General features: G+C 40.0%; 1 protein-coding gene across 12 annotated transcripts in view; it reads right to left on the bottom strand.

The window, feature by feature from the left end:
- Positions 1-24,907, bottom strand: part of L3MBTL3 (L3MBTL histone methyl-lysine binding protein 3) — a 123,646-nt gene that overhangs the window by 73,949 nt on the left and 24,790 nt on the right. For 6 of the 12 annotated variants that reach the window (XM_015137467.3, XM_078001193.1, XM_028847105.2 and 3 more), the window contains exons 4-12: positions 18,867-18,978; positions 18,432-18,506; positions 16,851-17,010; positions 15,274-15,406; positions 13,326-13,410; positions 10,761-10,852; positions 8,446-8,550; positions 2,088-2,223; positions 162-253 (exon numbers count right to left, since the gene is read on the bottom strand). In XM_015137467.3, coding sequence (XP_014992953.1) covers positions 162-253; positions 2,088-2,223; positions 8,446-8,550; positions 10,761-10,852; positions 13,326-13,410; positions 15,274-15,406; positions 16,851-17,010; positions 18,432-18,506; positions 18,867-18,978 — 990 coding nt within the window. The remainder of the gene's footprint in view (positions 1-161; positions 254-2,087; positions 2,224-8,445; positions 8,551-10,760; positions 10,853-13,325; positions 13,411-15,273; positions 15,407-16,850; positions 17,011-18,431; positions 18,507-18,866; positions 18,979-24,907) is intronic. The other 6 variants (XM_015137470.3, XM_078001196.1, XM_028847106.2 and 3 more) reach the window with 1 other exon arrangement.

Below are 24,907 nucleotides of genomic sequence, written 5' to 3'. Positions count from 1 at the left end.
GAAGATTTTAAGCTAATTTTAAACTTTAATTAAGATAAGAGTACTCTATTTACCAAGGCAATATAATTTATTATAGTTCCTTGTTATCACTTGTAACTGATCCTATGAGACACTCAAAAATCTTCTTCCTTTGAAAGAAAACATGCTTTGCATGTACTTACTATATTCTGATTTTCAAATAATGACTTAGGAGCAGCTTGAGCTTTACATGTCTTAAGATAGGTCTGCCAATTGAATTCTTCTTCTTTATACCCTAGAGTAAGCACATATGAACAGACTGATTCAAATATCAAAATATTTTACACTTAGTTTTCCAGTCCCACTTTTATCTCTAACTCTAACATACCAAAATCAAATGACTTTTTAAATAAAATTTAACTCATAATTCATAACTATGTATATTTAGACTACATTTATTTTCAACAAACTGTATTATTATTTTCTAATTCTGAATGAAAGGTAATGGATATAAAGAAAAGGAATAAGGAAACAAATACGTATTATACCCAGGGCACTTATTATCAGGGTATTTCTACCAGTATTTGGGTAGAATTCCTCAGCAGTATAGATGCTGAACTAGAATAGTCAAAATTCTTTATTTTTCTCTCACCTCGTCTATTTTGGGAAGACTAACTTATAGGAACAAGTGGGAAGTTGGAAATAATAGAAATGAAACAGGTAAAATCTTTTTGGCCTATCACTTCAAAAAGGACAATTAAAGGTTTATGAAGTAAGGATGCTGGCAAATTACAGTAAGGGAAATGTCCTCCCTTAATTTTTACAATTTCATTGAAGTTAACGTTTCTTTTAAAAAGGAAATTGAGCATCTTATTTTATCTGCGAATATGCTTTCTTTTACATTCATTAAAGTCCAGAAGGCAGCATGAAAAAAACAGCTAATAATTTACCATATATAAAAGATCAATTCGTGAAAAGGCTTACAGATTTTCTTTCGCACCCTCATCTTTTCTATGCGATTTTGTTTAATCCTTCAGCTATCTGAAAATACCACTCTGCCATTATTTTTTCACTTAAAGGGATGGCTAATGCACTGAAGTCCTGAGATAGGCCAAAAATATCAACCTAGTAACCTTAATTTTTGACATAAACAAAAATAAATGTAATGACTGAAAAAGAAGGGAATAAGATATTACTAAATATGGCTGAGCACGGTGGCTTACACCTGTAATCCCAACACTTCGGGAGGCTGAGGTGGGCAGATCACTTGAGGCCAGAAGTTTGAGACCAGCCTGGCCAACATGGTGAAGCTCTTGCTCTAATAAAAACACAAAAATTAGCCAGGCATGATGGCAGGTGCCTGTAATCCCCGCTACTCGGGAGGCTGAGGTAGGAGAATCGCTTGAACCTGGGAGGCAGTGGCTGCAGTGAGCCAGTATCACACCACAGCACTCCAATCTGGTGACAGAGCAAGACTCCATCTCAAAAAAAAAAATTAAAGAATACTTTAGGGAGACAGTGAAAAAGATGATATCTGTTATTCTGGAACTTTGATGTAAACATGAAATAGGAAGATCACTGGGGGACTATAACATAAAGAACTCAAATAGAAGAAAAGTAATTGCTATGAGTTCAACCCCCCACCTAAGCCAATTTTTAGTGTTATAGTCTTCTTGCCAATCTCCTAAATATTAAGATCTAAACGGTCATGCATAATTTCTCAGGATTTTCTATATAATGAAAAACTGATTTGAAAAATTAGTTTAAACCAGTTTACACTAAACTTAGTTATGTAAACTAATTTAAACTAATTTTTCAAATCAGTTTTTTCAAAGATATATGTATTTAATAACAAAAATTTGCAGGTAAACATTATTTGCAGCCAAAGTTGAGTATCATGCAAATGTTATTTTACATGAAAATAAGCATATGAACATACTTTATTTTCTTAAGTTGGAGTATACTTTTATTTATTTTACTTTAATAAATGTGGTTTCATCATGAACAATAAGGTTAAATTTGCGCCTATCTGAATTTTCATGAAGTCCGAATTCTTAACAATTTTAACGTAGCATGTAAGAAAATGAGTTTTTACTGAATTTAAAATATGAAACAAAAAGTGACAAAACCTTTTGGAGGATGGAGTTTGTGGCCAGTTTTCTCACACCACCCAACTGGGTGGATATCCAGAGCGTCTGCATTCACCCAGAAGTCATAGCAATCAGAATACCCATCAAAGTGAAGCTTTATCCGGTATCCACAAACCTGAAACAGGTAAAACAGGTTGAACTATTTTTTTTTGATCCAGAATATTCATATATATATACAAAAATAAACATGGACACCAGGCATGATACAGTCTTAATGTTAATCAAACCACCCACATTAACAGCAATAAAACAACTAAACAAATATCCAGAATCTAAAGACAAAAGCTATTACATTGGGAAGAGCTGAGCTGCGGCATTCTGGCAACATTCTCAGTCACATTAGGAGCACACGGATAGGGGGCAAAGCATAATATCCCAAAAGTGCAGGTCCTTTCTCCACTCCCTACGTTGTACCAGGATGTGTCCCGGAGGTAAGCTGGAAGGCACACCAGCACAGCACACTCAGCTCTAGCATGGCCCCAAAGTGGATGCTCTGCCCTGCACTGAATGCTGCAGACCACAGCTGGTGCATATGCACAGAAGTCAAGCGTTTCTTCTCCACCAAAGCTGGGTTGGAAGGAAGAAAGAAAAGCATCTCTCCTGGTTTATTACTTGGATGAGACAGGCTCCTAAGAATGCTAGTAAGAATGTACTCTGTATAACACATGCCGCACATATGCCTACAGGGCCCCACTTAGGGACATTCTGAGTTAGAAGGTCATATAGGCTTATGAGACCTGAGCCGGATCATACCCTCCCCCTGGGCTTTCAGAGAGAAGGTTCAGCCCCTCGGACTTCTTCCCACTAACACAAGCAGATGTGTTCAGGTAGAAACACATACCACACCAGACCTCTACCCGCTCCGTGAGCATCTGTCCTGCAGAACCCTGAATGATGGACTTAGACCAGAGTGCAGAGCCAGGACAATCAATCCTCAAATAGTGAGGCAGCTGTACAGTTACTGTCATGGCAAGTTCTCTAAAACATATTGCTAAAATTCAAGTGGCAGAACACATAACAGAGAATGAGTTAGTTTATGAGAAAATTAGACATGTGGGGGTCCACATGTATATTTATGGGTATATGATTATGTATACATATATGTATTGTGTGTATACATATATATAAGTATATGCATTTATATACATACATTAATATACACACATATGCATATATACATAAACACACAGTAAAAAGAAGTCGGGATGAATATTTGCCAAAATGTTAATAATGATTTCTTCTAGGAAGTGGTAGTAAAAAGTAAAGGGCAAAATGGAAACGATGGACTTTTAATATTTTCTTATATGAGTATTTTTTCAATTAAACTGTATTGATACACCACATACATAAAATTTACAACTAAGCGGACTCCCCCCAAAGAGAACAGTCTCTCCATAGAACTCAGACTGGAATCCTTGGGAAATACAATCTCTCAAGAAAGGCAGGAGATACCGCCACTCCCTGCAGCCACCTCATTCAAAGAAGGCTGCTTCTCTCCTCTGACTCACAGTCAGCTGTCTCTGGCCGATCCTAAGAGCTCAGCCCTTCAGTAACTTACAGCCTCTAGTTCCTCGTGGGCACACAGTTCTGAGCTTCTGCTCCCTTGAGCCAAGCTCTCTCTGTTCTCCCCACAGTCTCTATCTCAGGCTCACTGGAAAGTTATGCTTTGAGAAACAATCTCCCACATCCTCACCCTCCTTGCCCACAGTCATACCTAGCTCGTCCTTCTCAAGCCTTTCCCCAAGGCTGCTCATGTTCCCAACTCTACCTCCTGCAGACACAGGAGGGGTTGCTGCGTCCCACCACACCATGGATCCTAGGCCAGTTCTCCTCTGAGGCTCAAGCCACACGGCTGAAGCAACTCTCCTCCTCTTCTTCGCCCATGCTAACCACCCAAACACTTAGCCCTGGCTTATTCTTTTCCTTTCCATCTGAGTACTTTCATCATCCATACGGATGACTTATCCAATACCCTGGCGTTCTGGCTCCCTTCCTCTCTACTTCAAGCCCTCACTCCCATGAATCTAGTCCCCAACAAGAACTGCTCTGCTTCTTAGTATTACATTTAAAAATCCGACCCTGGGACACATACTCCTATTCCAGTCTGTGAACCCAGTTACCCCCAGCATGCCTCTTCCTCAATCTCAACAGAAACTCTAATCTCACACTGATCCCTCTACTTCCTCCCTAGCAGCGCCCCTTACCCCAAGTCTTCCTTTTCTAGCAATACCTCAAAAAACATTTTCTTGACAACATTTTTAAATTTCTGCCCTAACATCCTTTGCAAAATATTTGCCTGGTGACAATCCATCATTTCAGGTATCCATCTTGTCTCCACCTAACCGAGTCTAGTAAATGCTGCTGGGAAGGAAAAAATGACATACCGCCAGTCTTTATTATTCGCATATTGTATTCCACATTTGTGAAGTCATCTACTTGATACAATTTATTTGTAACCCCTAAATAATACATTCTGCAGTGTTCGTGGACATGCACAGACTGACAACACTTTTGAGTCACTCAACATGCATGTTCTCAGCTGAAGTCAATCAAGAAGGCGCTTTACCTTCTTGTTTCAGCTCTCATACTGGGAACAAGAGTCTTTTGTGTGGTCTATTTCGTGCCACATGTTCTACATTTTTGTGCTTTTCTTGGGTGATGCTGCTGTTTAAAATGGCCCCTGACACAGTGCTGAGGTGCTGTGTAGTGTCCCTAAGTGCCAAAAGGTTGTGATGTTGCCCTACAGAGAAGAAACTTGTGCTAGATAAGTTTCATCAGGCAGGGGTGATAGTGCTCGCTCTTGTGAGTTCAATTTTTAATGAATCAACAATATATATTTAAATGAGGTGTCTTTAAACAGAAACACACATAAAACAAGGTTACATACTGATCAGCAGATGAAAATGTGACCAGAGGCTCACAGGAAGCTAATCCTCTACTTCCCCTAAGAGCAATGGTTCCATACTCGGTAATTTGTGGAGCATAATTACTGCGAATAATGAAAATGAACCAACAAGAATCAACTCCACCTGAATGCTGGGCTCTGCCACTGCCTAGCAATTCTCCTAGATGGTGCTGTCCAACTCCCTCTCCCATTCTTCACTGTGGTCTTTTCAAATCCTCTTCCTTCTCCTTCAGCTTCTAATCCCACTTTCTCCATCCTCACTCTCAGCCAGTAATTTGTCTTCTAACCCAAAGAAGATGTCTCAAATGTGTGCCTCCAAACAGACAAGCTCCCCGTACCCACAAGCCCTACTTCTTTGCCCCTCCTTCCTGTTATAAAGCAAGAGACTCCTCCGTCTGCCTAAGACTTGGATCTCCACACATATTGTGTGGGTACCATCTTCTCCCAGGCCTCTTCTCTGAACCTTCCAATACTCTCCTTCCTAGTGGCTTCTTCAGAATTCAAATACTATGTTATCTTACCATTACATTGCAAAGGGGCGAAAAAAAAAAAAAAAAAAAAGGGCAAGAAGGGAAGAAGGGAGGGAGGGAGGGAGAGAAAAAGAGAAAATTAGTATGAAAAGTAGCAATATGCATCAAAAATTTAAATGTAATTTATATGTCCATACTTTTCACCTGGGAATTCTAGAGATAGATCCTAGACCTACTTACAGATGTAAGAGGACGCTCACTGGACCCTTGTTGTTTTAAATTTTTTAATGAAAAAAATGAAGCTCACTCAGTTGTTCAATATGAGAGCAGTTAAATGAATTAAAGTCAATTCCATAACATGGAGTACTATCCAATGGTTAAAAAGAATATGTATGCCAGGTGTGGTGGCTCATGCCTGTTATACAAGCACTGTGGGAGGCCAAGATGGGAGGATTGCTTGAGCCCAGGACTTCAACACCAACCTGGGCAACATTGCAGGACCCCATTTCTAAAAAAAAAAAAAAAAAAAAAAAAAAAAAATTATCTGGGCATCAGGTGGTACACGCCTACACGAGAGGTCCCAGCTACACAAGAGGCTGAGATGGGAGGATCGCTTGTGCCCAAGATGTTGGGGCTACAGTGAGGCCATGTTCACGTCACTGCACTCTAGCCTCAGTTATAGAGAGAGACCCCGTCTCAAAAAAAAAAAAAAAAGTGAGTGTGTGTGCGTCAAAAACAAAATGCAGTACATACTATTATACACAGAGAAAACATCTGGAAGGCACACAGTCAACTGTTAAGGGTCATGCTCTCTGGGATATGGAATACGAAAGGAAGGAAGGGGGATGGGAAAACACTCTTACACTATTAATAGTTGAAGTTTTCAGAATGAGCAAACATTACTTTTATAATAAAAAATAGGGAAGGTAAAATAAATCTGCAAAAACCAAAAGCTGAAAAACAGACATATATCATAAAAATTCACTCTCTCTTTTACAGTTGAACTTCTCAAAAGCAGTCTATACTTACTGCTTCCTCACAATCATTTTGTAAAACTCAATTCTGTTCCCAAACACTCCAATTGCCCTGGCGCAAGACACAATTCCCTCAGGCTCCTTGAGAACAATCACAGCTTCTGACACCACTGCTTCTTCCCCACTTCAACTGCCCAGTCTCCCTGGTTCCTACTGCAGGCCCCTCTCCTGGTTCCTTTCTCTGCCTCTCGCTGTTCCTTTTCAGGATCCTGCTCTATTCTTTCTCCTGCACCATTCTCTTACTTGATGGTATTCTTCAGGGATAGCGACTCACGCCTTGTCCTCTCCCTGGGCAATATCATCCACTTCAAAGGACAAACACAGATCATCCACCAAGAAACTCTGACCCTCCCCTTCCAACTCAAAAGGGTCTAACAAAAACTCGAGTCCAGGAAGGAGAGAACATACAATGTCTGATCAAGTTTGAGAGTGACAGTATTCTCACTGTAAATAAAATCTACAAAAATGTTCCACAACAGTTTTCTGATATGAGTAAGAGAATCCAGTTACTTCCTTTCACTACATAATACACGATTACAAGCTGCAAGTTCCTTTAACACTCAGTGCCTCAAGTTTCTCATCTGAAAAATGGGAGGGAATGGGTTCTACCTCAAAAGGTTGTTTTGAGAACTAATAAGAGCTAACAGATGGGCCAGGTGCAGTGGCTCACGCCTGTAATCCCAGCACTTTGGGAGGCTGAGGCAGGTGGATCGTCTGAGGTCAAGAGTTCAAGACCAGCCTGGCCAACATGGCGAACCTCATCCCTACTAAAAATACAAAAATTAGCCAGGCATGGTGGCACGTGCCTGTGGTCCCAGCTACTCAGGAGGTTGAGGCAGAAGAATCACTTGAACCTGGGAGGCGGAGGTTGCAGTGAACCGAGATTGCGCCACTGCACTCCAGCCTGGGTGACAGAGCGAGACTCCATCTCAAAAAAAAAAAAAAAAAAAAAAAGAGCTAACAGATGAAAAGTACTTCGATTAGCCGCAGGCACATAGTATACCCTATGTAACCGTACGTTATCATTGACTGAGGCTGCCATGATCCAGCTACCACATGGTACTGCGTTCTGCAGAAGCCAAGCTTCTTATAAGTTCATTAGGTAATTAAACAATAGTATGATACCTAAAACTAGTACACAAGACTATCTTATTCTTTTGGGAGGAATTTTTTAAATAGATAGACTTCTGGCTCAAGGGAGGGAGCAAGGAGGAGGCTAGCATAGGAGGAAACACATTTTTTAAAGTACTCTCAGTAACATATGTATGTATAATTGACTTGGTCATTTTTTCCGGAAAAATTTCATACAGATACCTTAAAATACTTACATATAAATGTGTGTGTGTGTGTATATATATATAAAAAACTATCTGTTGGTCTGTTCCTTATGTTAAGGAATACAGTAAGGCAAAGGAAAGGCTATAGAATCAGACAGACATGGGTTCAAATCCTGGTTCTACCATTTTGAAGCTGTGTGGTCACAGTTTTTAAAGCACTCTCAGTAATATATTAGACTGAGATCTATATTTACATATTTGGCTTGGTCATTTTTTTCCTGAAAAATTTCACAGAGATACCTTGAAATACTGAAAAAGAAAACAAAACATAAGTATCTGTTGTTCTGTTCCTTATGGCAAAGGCTATGGCATCAGACAGACACTGGTTCAATTCCAGGTTCTACCACTTTGAAGCTGTGTGATCTTGTAACTATTATTTCATCACTCTGAGCCTCAGTTCCCTAACCTACAAAACAGAGCTTGGGGAAAACCACAACGTGCACAGGATTCTTATAAAGATTAAACGAAATAATGCACACAAAACAGTAAGCACCGTGCCTGGCATGAAATACAACCAATGGCAGTTTTTCCTCATTTTAAATCCCCATAATCACCATTTTATTTTAAAAATAAAGATGAGGCAAAGCTTACCTCTGCCACGGTGAGGACACAGTACACAGACTGATGCTCAGGATCCACGCCTTCTAATTTCATGCCAACTTTGAATCCATTTTTGTTATATGGAAAGGACTGGTGCTAAAATGCAAAATGACAGCAGCTTTAGTCCCTTATCACAAAGGCCTAGTTAAAAATGTAAATAGTTACCATTTTAAAAATAAAGACTAACCAAATACATAATTTCTAAAAATCCACAGAAAAAGAATAAAAAACCCAATGAAAAAATGGACCAAGGCCATAAATAGATCCTAGGAAAGGAAATGTAATGCCATATACCCTTTGTGTTCTACATATTTGAAAAGATGTTCGACCTCATGCAGAAGAGACATATAAAGTAAAATTACACTAAGATATGTTTCACCTGTCAGGCTGATAAAGATCAAAAAATTGGACAACACTGTGTTGGTAAAGCTGTAGGAAAACAGATACATGCACACATCACTAGGAAGAATGAAAATTGGTACAACCTTTAGCAATTTCGTAATATCAATCAAAAAATTCTTTTTGGCACAACAATTCTAATTCCAGGAAATTACCCAAGAGATACTCACACATGTGAAAAATGACTGGTATAGAAGACTATTCACCAAAGCATATAGCAAAAGATTTGAAAGTATATATGTATGTATGTGCAAATCAATAGGGAGCAACCTAAATTATTACAGAACAGGCCTAAGATGGAATACTATGTATTGCTATAAAAGAATGGCGAAGAGATTCATGACTCAGGATGGAATCATCCTCAAACTGTCAAGTTAAACAAAAAAAGCAAAGTCCAAAAAGTATACAACATATGTTACCATTTGGTTTAAGACAGAAAGGGAAGGATCTGTGTGTGTATATATATATACACACATACATTGCTTATATGAACATATAATTTTCCAGGAAGGGAATATAAGAACTGGTAACACTGGTTACTTAAGGAGAGGCAAACCTGGTGCCTGGGGGACAGGGCTATGAGAGACATTCTTTATACTATCGTAGTACTTTTATATTTTGAATCACATGCATTCATTACTGATTCAAGGAATTAGCTACATCTAAACTTTTTTTTTAATGTAAAAAAGTCTATTCTCTAAAGGACCAAAGCTACAGAAAATAATTACAGAGAACAAGTTTATATGTAATTACTACTATATTTAAATCAAATATTCTTAATGTAGATGTATCATCCTAACATTTACTATTCATCACTTTTTAAAAGCTTGCTATGTTCGTACCTACATAAAAATACATCTATGGCCGATTAATTACATACCATGATTAAATATAATGAAATAATTTAAACCAAGGGTCAGCAAATGCCAGTCTGTGGGTCAAACCCAGCGCACCATGAGTTTTATAAACAGTCTTACTGGAACATAGCGATGCCCACTTGTCTAAATATTCTCTATGGTTGCTTTTGTGCTACGATGACCTGAGTTGTTGCAACAGAGGCCACATGCTCTGAAATGCCTAACATATTTACTATCTGACCCTTTACCAAAAAAGTTTACCAACCCTTGTTTTTTTGTATGTGTGTTTTTTTGTTTGTTTGTTTTGAGACAGGGTCTTGCTCTGTTGTCCAGGCTAGAGTACAGTGGCAGGATCGTAGCTCACTGCAACTTTGAACACCACGCTCGGCTATATTTTTATTTATTTATTTTTTTAGAGGTAGGGTCTCACTATGTTGCTCAGACTGGTCTCGAACTCCTGGCCTCAAGTGATCCTACTGCCTCAACTTCCCAAAGTGATGAGATTGCAGGCAGGCGTGTGCCACTGCACCAGGACCCCAACCCTTGGTTTAGTCCAAGGACATCGACTGCTACTCAGAACTACATCTGATATCTATATTGTTAACTGATTTTAAATCACTTACGACAAAACACTTTTATTGTAGCTAATATAGTGACTCATATTTAGATGTTTTGTTGTGATAGTATGTAAATTGAAGTAACTCATTTTTCATCTCTCAAAGCCACAATCTTGTCGTGAAATTTCCTAAGATTTTTTTCTTCATCTGCTGGTTTTTCACGGTAGTATTAGTACCCTGTTAAAATTCATGATTGCAAGCTCATAAAATGCTGAGAGAAAAGAGCACACATGTGTCAGTGTGCACCCACATGTGGCATGGGGAAGGTACACACACGTCAATGTTAACTGCCCTCCATATAAACACATGCATGAAAAACTGTATGCTGAAAAAATGATCTCAAGTCAAATTTCAGTGGAAACAACAATCCTAATTCAGGCTGGTATCCCAGCTCCTGTGCCCTTGCAGATCATGTCTCTAGAAGGGCCCATACCTCCTTGAACAGCTTCGCGGGCACTGCCACAGCTTTCTCCTCTTCCAGATAGGATGCCCAGCACCACGCTTTCTTTCCTTTAGGAGGCAGACCTGAAAGGCAAGCGAAACTGAAATGACAGAATTTCCAAATCTAAGCCAGCAGGGCTTCATCTGTGAACTCACACTTCCCTGACTGATACTTTGCCTGGCTCTTCTCTGCCTTCCAGGGCTGGTATCTCTCAGTCTCTCTTCCTGGCTCCTCTTCCCAAGAACCAAGATAAAAACCGAACTGTGGTTTGCACCCTCAGTGAGGAGGGTAGGAGATGGAAGTGGAAGAACTTAGAATAAAGGAAGATGACAGCAGGAAGTCAAGACAAAACACTACCACAGAAGCTACAGGAAGGGGGAGCTTCTAGAAGTAGGATGCTCAAAAAATTTTCCCTAAGAGATCAAGAAGTTGAGGACTGTGGAAAGGCCAGTGCATTGAGTGGCTGCTAGTCTTGAAAAGGAAGGAAAACAATCAATATAGTGAGAGGCAGATTTTTAGGTGCAAAAAGAATGCGTAAGTGATAAAAATAATGGAGGCACTTAATATTCGTTTTATATATTTTGGATTAATTAGAAAAAGACTGGAAATGAAGGAAAAATATAATAGCCTGATGGGGAGCAAAGTTGAGAGAAAGGTGCTTTGGGGATGAGACTGGAACAGGCTAAGGTAGAGTACACAAAGAGAAGAAAAAAATCGGAAAACTTATGGAAAAAATGTGACTGAAGGAACAAGGTCCCAGAAGAGCCAGGGGCCTGGAAGTTCACCCGGGGTAAAAAAGAAGGGCAAGAGAAAGGATAGCCAAAGAAACAGACATTTCGAGGCAGAGCGCGGAGGAGCTGAGGAATTTACACCCCTCATCTCAGTGACGTAAAACAGAAGGTCAGCTCTGAAAAGACACAAAAGTTAAGCTGTGTGCCTGGGGCAGGTGGGGCTATTTCCGATTTTTTAAGGAATTAACAGAACAAGGCTAGAATGCACCCCAGCACTGAGGAGGAGCGCCTGGTCCATGGCCCTGGTTTGTCGGGACAGTATGACTGTGCAGGCTGTGAGCTGAGGCAGGCAACGGGATAGAGCCTAGCGGGGGACACCCCCCAGGGCCTCTATGGAAGTGACCCAAGGTCCACAGAGAATAAGCAGAAAAGTACATCGAGACAAATACTAAAGGGAAGGGCTTCAGGGCCGGCTTCCTCCTGGAAATAAAATGCTGCATGAGGAACAATGGAACAAACAAAAAAAAGGGCCAGGGAAGGTGGCTCGCGCCTGTAATCCCAGCACTTTGGGAGGCGGACCCGGGCAGATGGCTTGAGGTCAGGAGTTCGAGACCAGCCTGGACAATATGATGAAACCCCATCTCTACTAAAAATACAAAAATTAGCCGGGCGCGGTGGTGCACAACTGTAATCCCAGCTACTTGGGAGGCTGTGGAAGGGGAATCACGTGAACACAGGAGGTGGAGGCTGTTGTGAGCCAAGATTGCGCCACCATACTTCAGCCTGGGTGACAGAGTGAGAATCCATCTCAAAAACAGAGGGGAGGGGAAGAGAAGGGAAGGGAGGGGAGGGGAGGGGAGGGGAGGGGAGAAGAGAGGAGAAGAGAGGAGAAGAGAGCAGAAGAGAAGAGAAGAGAAGAGAAGAGAAGAGAAGAGAAGAGAAGAGAAGAGAAGAGAAGGAAAAAAACAGGTTCCATGCCAGGAGCTCATATTTTGAGAGGAAACATTAAAAACCTAAAACTGTGGGAAATGAACAAGAACAGAGGTTTTAGTAAAGACGCAGAGGCAAGAAACACCTACTTGATGAGGGGGACAGAGAGAGAGAGGGAGAGAGGGAGAGAGGGAGGGAGGGAGAGAGGGAGAGAGGGAGGGAGGGAGGGAGGAAGAGAGGGAGGGAGGGAGGGAAGGAGGGAGATGAGGAAAGGGGGACAGAGGGAGGCAGGGAGGGAGAGAGAGAGGGAGGAGGGAGGGAGGGAAAGAGCGGAAGGGAGGGAGGGAGAGAGAGTGAGGGAGATGGGGGGGACAGAGGGAGGGAGGGAGGAGGGAGGGAGAGAAGGAGGGAGGGAGGAAGAGAGGGAGGGAGTGAGAAAAGGAGGGAGGAGGGAGAGAAGGAGGGAGGGAGGGAGTGGGGGAGGGAGAGAGAAGTAGGGAAGGAGAGAGAGGGAGGGAGGGAAGGAGAGAGAGGGAAGGAGGGAGAGATGGAGAGAAGGAGAAAGGGAGGTGGGGGGGAGGGAGGGGCGGGAGGGAGGGAGGGGGGAGGGAGAAAGGGAGGGAGGAAGAGGGAGCAGGGGAGAGAACAAGAAAGGGAGGGAGGGAGGAAGGAAGGAAGGAAGGAAGACAGTTCTCATGCTTACCCTGAAACCACTTGAAAGTTATGAATTTTCATTTTTTTCCTTATCCTCAAAATCTCAAATCTTTATTGACAAAACTAAATCAAAGAAAATCCTGAAGTAATACTTTAACTGCCATGACTAAAATTTCCACCTGTGTGAACCATTTTCAATTCCATAAAGTTACAAGTAAGTCTTTTATTTTCATCAGCTCACCCTGCTTTAATACAGCCGAATCCCCTCGTCTTTTCCTCCGCGCTCTCTGCGAACCCCTCAGGATTCTTACATCTTGTTTGTTCTCCTACAAAAAGAAAGGAAAATTATGACTTTACAGTTCAAGATATTGGCACCAGTGAATAGTTAGCTGTCAGAAAGCACTTTTTCTGTTGTTCTTTTCTTCAATTTTACCTTATAACTATTAAGGAAAGTAAGAATAGAGTTCATTTGAAAATTGTGTTGCTTTTGGCCTGAGGTTATTATCAACTAAGACCGTATCCATGTATTACCCACTGGAAGGGCATGGACACCGCTCCCCGCTCCTTGAAACACTTCCGCCCTCAGCTGCGTGACCACTCCGCTCTGATTTCCCTCACGCCTCACCGGCACCTCTTTGTCTCCTCTGCTGATGTCTCCTCCAATCCAGTTCCCTTCTCTACTCTTTCTAGTCCCTTTCCCTGGGTTTTCAAGGTCGTTTTATAGGCCAGATACTCCCAATCCACATCCCCAGCTTCCTCTTCCTGACTCCATGGGGCTGTACACAAATGCCTACTTGGGCTCTTCATCTGGATAGTTAATCAGCATCTCAAACCCATCAGGGCCAAAGGACTCTTTGTTCTGCACTCCACCCTCATCTTCCCATTCTCAGTAAGAGACATGATTATCCAGTCAATTGTTAAAGCCAAAATTCTAAGCGTTATCCCTGATTTTTCTCTTTTCCTCACACACTCTGACAACCCTACCTCTACTGATTCCCAAATCCACAGACTTCCATCTTCTTTAGCCTTCTTACAGGTCTGGTGCAATAAACTCCTAACTGGTTTCCCTGATTCCACTCAGGGCTACAGTGGTCATTTAAAACATACATCATATCAAAGCATTCCCTTGTCTTAACTTTCCAGAGGCTTCCCCTGAAACTCAGAATACAATGAACACCCATGACTCTTGTTTACCATAAAACTCTACATGCCCTGGGCAACACGTACCTCTTCAACTTCATCTTACTCCATCCTCTCCTAAACTACAGTGACCAGACTTTCTTTTATTTCCTCGAACAGAACATGCTGCGCAAGTTCTTACCTTGAGGACTTTCCTCTGGAAGTTCTACTACCCACAAGACGCCTCACCCTTAACTTCACATAGCTGGCTCCTCTTCATTAATGAGATCATGCTGTTCATGTCATTGTCTTTGGGAGGGCTCCCTTACAACCGGACCTAGAGCAGTCAGCCTATCCTAATGCCCTATTTTAATTCTCAACGTAGCACTTATCACTAGGTGACATTTCTCCTGTTCACTTTGTTTGTAGATTAAATACCCCCTAAACAAGAATGCAGTGTCTCTGCCAGGAGAGACTCTGTCATCTATCTGTCTTATGCATCCCCTGTATTCTCAGCTCCCAGCACAGTGACTGGCAAGTAACAGTTGTACAGTACTGATCTTAAGGGAAACACTTCCAGATCTCAAAGTTCCCTTTTCCTATAGGACCATTAATAGATGCTTTAGGAATATGATATTTATGTTTTAATTCACACATTTTGAATGGCTTTTCCCCAAATATACCTCATATTTATGTGCCCTTTTTTAACCACTCAGATAGTTTTATGAGATCTGTCTGCAATTTAATGAAATTGGATTGGCATTTTGTTGTCAAGAGGAATTTAAGATTCATCTACAAGATTGAATGTGTTTAAACGTTCCCTTTCACCCTAGCACTAAATTTCAAGACATCCCACTTTTTCACCCTGAGAGAAGAATACTATGTTTATGATTCGCATTTTGAGATCAAGACAGCAAGGTGCAGAGAGGCCACGTAACTTGTTGACAGTAACACAGATAGTCCTGGAACCCACATGTGAACTCAGTGGGCTCCAGAGCAGTGCTTGTGACTGTGATGCTACCCACTAAAGACGCATCCCTGCACTCCTGGTGTCAGGCAGAGGCACTCACCATTTCATCATCTCTCTCTTCTCCATCCTCCTTGGGGTCCACTTTCAGAGATAATTTTGGTTTTTTCTTCCGACTACACTTAGGATCTTCTTCCTCGTTGTCTTCTTCTATGTCCCTTTCTTCCTTCTGATCTCTGTTGTGTTTATAAACCCAAAATAGTGACAAGAGACAATACCTATCAAACATCTACTTGTTGATCATCAATGCAACAATCATTAAAAAAAAAAAAAAAATCACCCTCCAAAGGAAAATTCTTTAACTATCAGGAGAAATCTGTAGGCATGAGACTATCATATATCAGGAACACTGAAAACCACTATCACGTATGACATCTGTCAGGGCAGAAAATGAAAATAACCCTGTATATTAATTTCAAAAGGGGGCCAGCGATATGTATGAAATAGGTTCTAACAAGTTATTTGTCTGTCACATCTACCATCTATACTAATAAAAGAATTATTTAGAGATACTTGTTTTCAGGGTCAAACAAGGATCTAGCAGTTATTAAGAATGAAAAATCCAACCAAAAACAGGCGAAGTGTAACTCTGTGAAACATCAGTTAGCCAAGAAAAACAAGACAGTTCCAGCTGGGTGAGGTGGCTCATGCCTGTAATCCCAGCACTTTGGGAGGCCGAGGCGGGCGGGTCATGAGGTCAGGAGATGAAGACCATCCCGGCTAACATGATGAAACCCCATCTCTACTAAAATACAAAAAACTAGCTGGGTGTGGTGGCGTGTGCCTGTAGTCCCAGCCATTCAGGAGGCTGAGGCAGGAAAATCGCTTGAACTTGGGAATGTGGAGGTTGCAGTGAGCCAAGATCACGCCACTGCACTCCAGCCTGGCGACAAGGTAAGACTCCGTCTCAAAAAAAAGAAAAACAAGACAGTTCCCAAGCCTGTGCTGATTAAAATACATGGGAAACGCCACTGAAATATAAATGTCCAGTCGTTTCTTTGTAGTATACAATGATATGCAAGAAAAACACCTGCTTGGCAGTAAGCTGAACTTTGTCAGACAGTCCCCAAGTGGGAAGGTCACACACCACTGCCAGTCACAGCTGATGCCGCTGTCTCATAATCCTCAGTCCACCCCTTCAGATCATCAGTGACACAACTCACTACTACACTCTTCCCTATGGCCATTTCCACACCGGTGATTACAAATCAGTGGAAGCTTTATGCCATATGTGGAGTTTTAGCCGAGTTACCTAAGAATTCCCAAAATATAAACAAAACTATGGTTCTATAAATGTGTCATCAAAACGTGTATGTAGCCCAGAAAAAACTAAATACTCTTAGCTGAAGAACAATCAAATGAATGGAAACAGAAGACTGAAGGCAGGGGCAGAGGCTGTTTTGCAGGCAGAATGTTAGTAATACAACTCAGACCAGGCACGACAGACGTCACCAGGTCCCATATAGGGGTTAGGGCCCATGTGGCCCTAAAGGAAAAGTCTCTGGGAAAAAGGTATCAAAAGGTGACCAATGTCAGAGAGCATCAAACTTCTATATTCTCAGGCACCATGACTTTGGACTCTAAAACTCATTTTATAGATGGAATGGGGAAAAAACCTACTTATCTTTGATGTGCCGAGCACAATTCTGGCTGCAATAGTTTCCTCCAGAAAGACACTCATCTACGTTGCCATACTGACAACAGTTCTCACAGAACTGAAGCCCTTCTACTTTCACTGGATCCTTCAACCTGAAAGGCACCCCAGTCTTCTCTGAAAAGACTAGAAGATGAAAAGAAGAAATGCAAATTAAAAGCATGACAGAAGACATTCTAAAATACAATTAAACTTTTTCTTCTAATAATTTTGTTAGCAACACAATAAAGAATAGTGTTTGTTGAATGAATGAATGATCAAATGATAGTGTTTTTGCGGGGTATGGGCTCTGTAAAAATCACTCAAGTCATTCAAATAATGAAAAAATATTCTGCAGAAAGGATAAACAAAAGCTTGCCCAAGGCTTTTCTACAGAGTTCAAAGTAAAATGAAGAAAATTTCATTAGTCACTAAATTCAGAAGACGCATATATCGATCTATAAAATCCTCTTCTATATTTGTATCTTTCAGAAAATTTCAAAGGATCATCTTTTATTTCACATTTATAATCTGTTGATGAATGATTTTGTTTCACTTAATTGGCTAAATCAACATCTCATCTATTACGCTTTCAATGTAGTACATTTCCTGAATCATAGCTATCCAAATTGTGCAGAAACTCACATCTCCTTTTGCCTGAATTGTTAGGCTAATCATTCATTCAGCCAACAGTTATTAGGCACCAATTTATTCTAGACATTAATAATGATAGTAGAGACCTTGCCCAAGAGAGCTCACAGTCTAGAAGAGAAGAGAGGCAAGAAAACCAGTATTTATAATAAAATGTGATACATGCAATACTAGAGGCATAAACAACGTCCAGAAGTAGTACAGAAGAAGTGATCCATTCAGCCTGGGGTAAGGTCAGAGAAGGATTTTCTGATAGAAAGCCTCAACAGGGTTTTGAAGGCCAAAGAGGAATTTACCAACTGGACAAAGAGAGAAATGGCATTTGAGCCAGAAAAAGCAGCATGAGTAAAGGCAAGAAAGCATGAAACCACATGATGTGTTGGGAAAATTACACATAATTCTGTGCTGCTGGCACTGCCAGGACACAACATACAAAGAAGGAAATGGAGACTGAGGAGACAAAGCGAGCAGGGAGGTGCACACAGCACCCAGATCTTTGTATGTTCTGCTAAAAAGGCAATGAGAAATCAGTGAAGTGTCAGGTAAGCAATCTATGTAAGTTCCTCTGGCTTCAAGGTGCAGGACCAATTGGAAGGGGATAAAATTAGAAGCAGACTGACATCTGCAATAGCTCAGATGAGAGTTGAGAAGAGCCTACATTAAGGCTGTGGCAAAGATGATAGGTAGAAAAGGCCAGATCTGAGACATAATAGGAAATAAAAATCAAGAGGTATAAGTAACAGGATATGGGGATGAGAAGAACAAATTCAGGATGACTCCTATATTTCTTTCTTGTCCACTGGGTGGATGGTGCTATTGTCAACTGAAATATGGGTTAGGGAAGAAAGAGCAGGTTTGTGGGGAGGGGAGAAAGAAATAGAAAATGAATTGCATTTCAGACGTGGAGTTTGAGGTACCTGTGGGACATCCAGGTGGAGATGTCCAGTAGGCAGGTGGAAATACGGGCCTGGAGCTCGGGGGAGAGGTCGGGGCTGGAGATGTAGATTTAGGAGTCATCAGCATATAGGTGTTAGTTACAACCATCGGAGTAGATGAGAAAAAAAGTGGCAGGCTTTTGGCTAAATCACCTGTGTAGGCTACAACATGGATTTACTTAATTTCCAACTAACCTTGTGCTACTACAGATCTGGCATTAGGAAAGAAGACAGTTTATAGTTATTTTAAAATATAAAAGCTGGCTCCTATCAGTTTCATTATAGAAATTTACCTAACAACATGAGGGATAAAAATTACCCGGGGCCTTCAAAATTCCAGCCTATTATAAAATTTTTGATATTCTTATTTCGAATCTTTCAAACGCAAGAAATAAAATGCAGATGACCCATCCTTACCTTCTTGAGCAGTTGGTACCATCCAAGTGGTGGTAGCAGTTGCTTTTTTAACGTTTTCCATCTCATTCTCATCTGTAATAACTTCCAAGGCTCCAAACTCATTTACCCGAAACTAGCGACAACAGAGCAGAAAGGCAAAATTTACAAAAGTGCTCAGGAAAGTCATTAATTATTTAACGGCTGACACATATAGTCTTCAAGCAAATTAATTACATGTTAAAAGTTAATTTAGACAATTATATCCTGATAAGCCTCCCAACAATACTAAGACCTTTGCATTTTACTAGTTTTGGAATTCAAGGAAGGAGAACAGAACAAAGCAGCAAGGTCTGCTGAAGGATATCAACAACCCTGCTCTGCCCTGACCTATAGAGTTGGCAGTTTACTTGATGGGCTATCATTTCGAACACACTTTGTGTGTGTGTGTGTGTGTGTGTTAACTAATTCTTACGTCATATTTTTGCTTATTTAAAAATCACATTTAGTAAAAGGAAAATGACTCTTTTCCCAGGAATCAATTTGTCTTGCCCAAGCTCACCCAGTTCAGAGAGAAGGAATATCCCTATGCCAGAAATAATGGCCTGGACATCCTTTTCCTTATAATCCAAGACGTGAGCACAGAAGGCTGAAGCATGAGCCACATAACCCCAATGCCAAACTTCCTCTTTCTTCCACCGCTCTTTAGAATTCTGCATTATCTTCATTTATAGTCCTCTAAAATAACTGGAAATTTCTCTGGGAGCTGAACAAGTAGTCTACCAGCTACACGCCGATTTTATCACTAAAAAGCAAGAGCATCTTGATTTCACGGACATTCCCATTTCAAATACTGAAAATTTCCTTTCACCTGAGAGCAAGCTTCAAACAAAATAGGTTTCTACAACGACCTGTTTGTACTGTGTGTACGCATTGAAGGCTTAGCCATTACCTACGTGTGGAGACCCTGTTCTCTCTGAAACAGCGAGGTTTACTCACACATTCATGAGTTTCAAGCAGTTTTCTGTATTCCTTCTGTTTTTCCATAAAACAGAATAACATTAAGGACCCACTAATTTTAGCAGGTGATGAAAAACTAGAAAGCTCAGAATTCAAAAGGATAGTAAGATGTTTCAGATCTTTCAGAGAAATTATGAGCATGCAAATATGTAGTGCTTAAGCAAGGCCCTCCATTTGCCAATCCGAAAAAAATCGATCTGGACAACATGCCAATATAATGATTTATTTAACTAAACTACATTCTGACTGCAAGTTGGAAAACTCTTAGGCAAAAAGTATCAATAATTATTCTTTCTATCAGGTGAAAACAGCACCTTAAACAATGTTCTCTGTATAGTCCACAACTATGAAATGGTTTCTAGACTAAATGTGTGGAAATGATTAAGGATTGTGAGAATGTCTTCTCCCTACTACGTATTCCAGATACAAGTTCCCAGGTAAAATGTGAGTACTATACCAAGTGCATATACCAAAATGTCAACGTAGGAAGAGGCAAAACTTTATTTAGAAGGAAAAGAGCTAAAAATAACTTCACTTTTGGAAAAAGAAATCTTTAAAAAAATGTTTTTAATGATTACTCTGAAGACAGAATATTTCAAAATAAGGCTGACAGTACCATCTGCTGGGCAAGAGCAGAAAGAACAAGCTACCATGATAATTATTAATTAATGACATTAAAGAATGTGATAAAAATCAATTTGAATTAAAATTCAAAAACAATAGGCACAAGCTTGACAATGCACTTCAGGTAATTTTGCTTTTACCTTATGTCACCGATGTTAATTTATGCTTATTTGACAAATACAAAATGTAAGAAATAGCATCAAACATTTACATTAAACAGAAAGTCTCCCATGGCTTAAGTTTTCAAATTGCTGTAAAACAGCAAACCACTCTCCATTTCAAAGACCGAGAAAGAAAACACCACTGAGTGAAATCTCCAAGTCAGAACTCAGACCTCTGACATCTGGAAGCTTCAGGTTCAAACACTTTCAAAGTTAAAAGGAAAGATTCCCACAATGCAACATTCAATCCCAGTCAGTTTTTCTTTCTCCTAAAATTTATTGCCAGGAACTGACCTACAGTCTAAGTACAAAGTAAAGATGCAATGTCACTTCGGGGCACAGTTCACTCTTCTAAGCCAAAGATCCACAAATGGACTTTGAGGGTTGATTAATCCCATAAAATAGATGCAAAATTATGATATGTGCATATACAGCTTTCTGGGGATACGATTCATAGTTTTCAAGGCATGTTATAAGCCTGAAAAAAAATGAAGAATATCTGCTCTTACCAAAGTTGCTTATCTCAAAAATTAAATACCTCAAAACATTTTCAAAATATCCTCTCATATGCAAAAACATATAGGGATCAAATTTTTCTGTGACTTCTCAATTTGGGCTTACTGTGTCTTCCACAACATTGTTATCATAGAAAATGTTAGACCACAAAGGTTGATAGGTCCTGCTAACATTACTGAAGTCCTACAGACAGAATTCCAGAAAGACTCATACATTTCCTAACACTATGTTTTCCAATAAAACACCCAGGTTCTGAAATTGGTGATGCTTTCACAAATGGTTTTGGAATGATGGAAACTTCACATTTGTTTATATTTCCTTAAAATCATTAGTTCTTTTAACCTAGAGAGCTAAAATATGTATAAAAACTTGCCAAGTGGCTCCATTCTACAACCAAGAAAGTCAAAATTATAAACTTTACAAAAGGGATTTAATATTAAGCAAATAAAACACATCTGCTGACTTTTTCTGCATGTGGATATATCCAGGTCAATCAGAAAACAATTATGCCTGAAATATATAAGGGACTGCACATGTTTTGTTTGGCTTGAACTACCTTTAATTGATTCAACTCTATTTTTATTTTTGATTGTAGAGTCAAAGGATCTTTTGCCTATATTTGCCTGATTTAATAATAAATCATTAGAAGATGCTGCTCAGGTTATTGTTTTCATTTTATTACCTTCAATGTTGAGGTGTGAATAGACTTACCAGTGTGTTTTAAGGGCAAAGATGTTTGATAACTAAATTGTTTTCAACGTTAACCAAAGCAAGGCAAAAACCGTGTATTAAGAGTGCGGTGAATTTTACTGTTGGGTTTCTGCCTGCTCCTGCAGGCAGGGTCTTGCTCTTGGCTAACTGGCAATTATTCTTACTAGATAAGATGCTGTCCTCTCAGAAGTGTATCTGCGTTTTACCGAGAGACCCTGAAAGACATTATGACCCAGAGGAACAATTGTCTGTGGATAAATTTCAGACATCATTAGAAGTTCAGGTATGGAAACTGCTCAGGTATGGGAAGCCCTACCACGTACCCCTGCACTGCCACTTAATCACCTCCCTGTTCTTACAGCTGGCCCTGAGACACTAATCTACAAATACTAATTTGCATTTTAAAAGGACAAACTAGGCATCGGTAAAGTTTCCAAAGCTTGCTTAGGCAAAAGTGTTTTAATGACTATAATATTTTCAAGAATGTCAGTGGACACTTGCTGTTTCTCCCTTAACACTCTGTACCTTCTTAAGCTACTCCCTCTTCCGGAAGCCCTTCTCCTTCCCTTCCTCCCTAAAGTATTCATGGAGACTCCTACATATTTCCAGGCACCTGAAGCTCAAATGACATCTGCTTTTCAAAGCCTTCCCAATCCCTCCAGCTGAAATAAATTTTTACCTCCTCTAAATTCCTGTAATATTTTCCTTGCATCTCTTTTGATATGAAAGTGTTTCCTCTCTTTAGACAGCAGTATAGCAGTGGTAAGATAATCCACTTTAAATATCAGAAAAGTCTGGTTTTAAGAACCCTACCAGTAACTGACCTAACCAAGTGAATTAGCCATCCCAGGCCTCCATTTCCCCATCTGTAAACTGACAAGAGAGACAGAACTACCTTTAAAAAGGTAAAATAAAAGAATTAAATAAAAAGATGCAGGTAGTGTTCAGCAGAGAGTACGTTCTCTATTCTTTCCCCTACTGCACCCAGAGAAGACGTCTGTGCTCTGTTTATATAAGCGTTCGATCGCCCAGTGTGGAGAAAGGATTCCAGCAACAGGGAACAGTAAAAACGGCCCAGCATGTGAAGGCTTCAACTAGTGGTTTGGGCTGCGTAGAAAACAAGAGTGGCAGTGGGAGTGAAATGAGACATGGCCAGAGAGGAAAACAGAGGCCAGACCACCAAAAAACTCTTGTGGTAAACTTAAGGGGCTTGAACTTCACCAAAAAGATTCCGGCAACTGTTAAAAAATGTTAAAAAGAAGGGCGTAACTTGACTGGATAACAATCATAGGGCTTTTACAGGAAAAGTTATTTTGAAACAGCAAAAATTGAGGCATATAAAAACCTGTTCCCATGATAAGAAATAGACTTCTATAGATTTGCTGACTATATTACCCACTGAAACACAGAAGCCTGGGTAGGATAAAATAGGCAAAGAATGATGTGAGAGAGAACATTTCATGACTCATTGAAAGTTCTTTCTAATATTCTAATTTTGTGAAAAATCAATTTCTTAATCAGATTTCTCAAGTAACTTGGATTTTAAGTAGGAAGCAAGTGAATTAGAAATCTTCAGTAATATAATCAATTGGGTCATCTCTGAATCTCAGATAAAAAGGGTCATAAGGTAAAAAAAAAAAAAAAGACATTTAAATTATTTTTAAAGTGAGGCATCAAACTGTCTACAGTACATGAATTAGATACATGGCAATTACCCAGATAATAAGATGGGTCTGAAAGTTATTATCAAATAACCCAGATGATAATACCTGTTAAATGGCTTAATTACCTGATTACCTTAATACAAGTAATAGGTTAATTTCTCAAACTCATTGCTTAGAAAACCTTAAAGCAATCCAGATTTCTTAGGGATAGAAACTTCTCTCTATTATTAAAAGCTAACTGAACGAAACTTACAAATTTCATCATCCACGTGACAGTTTTTTTAAAAAAAGTCATTGAGAAGAAAAGGGATAAAAACACACAAGGGAAATAAAGGAGTAAAGCAATTAAAAATGGCACTTTACATAGTAAGTCATAAAGCCAGAAAAAATACAATTTGTTAAGTGTTCTGTAGCCATTATTTTGTTCAGTTCTCAAAACCACCTTATCACATAGATTATCAGTTTTACAGATAAGGCTTCCAAAACTTAGGCAATTGAAATAATTTGAAAAAGCTTGGGTAGCTATTATGTAGTTGACATGACCAGTTTGAGAAACAGTTTTTCTCTCTCAAAAATGTTCAGCAACCTTTCTCTGTCATATGCTTATCCAGATGAATATTTGGAGAATGTTAGCGCAGGTAAAATCCTTAGCATTTGTTTAATTCCTAATTTACTGCAGAGGAAACTTGACCCAAAGAGATTAACTGGCTTTTTCAAGGTTATACAGAAATAAAATTGAAAACCCAATCTCCTCTCCAGATTCTACTAAACCTCAGTGCAACATTTTTGTTACACTAAACTCAGAGATGTTGGCACATTACACTTAATTAAATAAAACCCAACTAAAATCTAAGTATTTTTCCAATGACAGGCAGATTGTCCAAATCTCACCACTGAGGATGAGCTAGGGCAGGCTTGGCTAGGATAGTTGTCAAGCAGCCACTAAAAGGGATTAGATTCCAAGAGGCCTAAATTAGGGAGCAGGAATTTCTATTCAAGATAGCCTAGAATACCAAACATTTGAGAGGCAAACCAAGCAATGGCCTGTTGGGGAGATGGGAAGTTCAAATACCTGAACGATCAAGTGCAAACACAAAGTCTAAAGGGCCCCAGACAGGTTCAAGGTTCCAGAGATAGGATCAGAGCAAAAGTAAATTAGAAATGAGAGATGGGGGTAGTTGGTTTCCCAGATGGGTGCTTGCACAACCATGTTTCATGGGACAACAGAAGTGGTCCTGGAATAGGTCTGGGGTTACTGGGAAAAGGAGGCAGGGCAAGGTTATACAAAAGCAGCAGATGGAAGTATTGCTCTCCAAAGAGTTCTCATCTACACTAAGGCAGACGGATTTACAGGAAGAACCTGATTTTG

The sequence above is a fragment of the Macaca mulatta genome, chromosome 4, assembly GCF_049350105.2.
Source record: "Macaca mulatta isolate MMU2019108-1 chromosome 4, T2T-MMU8v2.0, whole genome shotgun sequence".
Lineage (NCBI taxonomy): Eukaryota > Metazoa > Chordata > Mammalia > Primates > Cercopithecidae > Macaca > Macaca mulatta.
The sequence above is the reverse complement of the archived record's forward strand: the minus strand, read 5'-3'. Positions and strand labels throughout refer to the sequence as shown.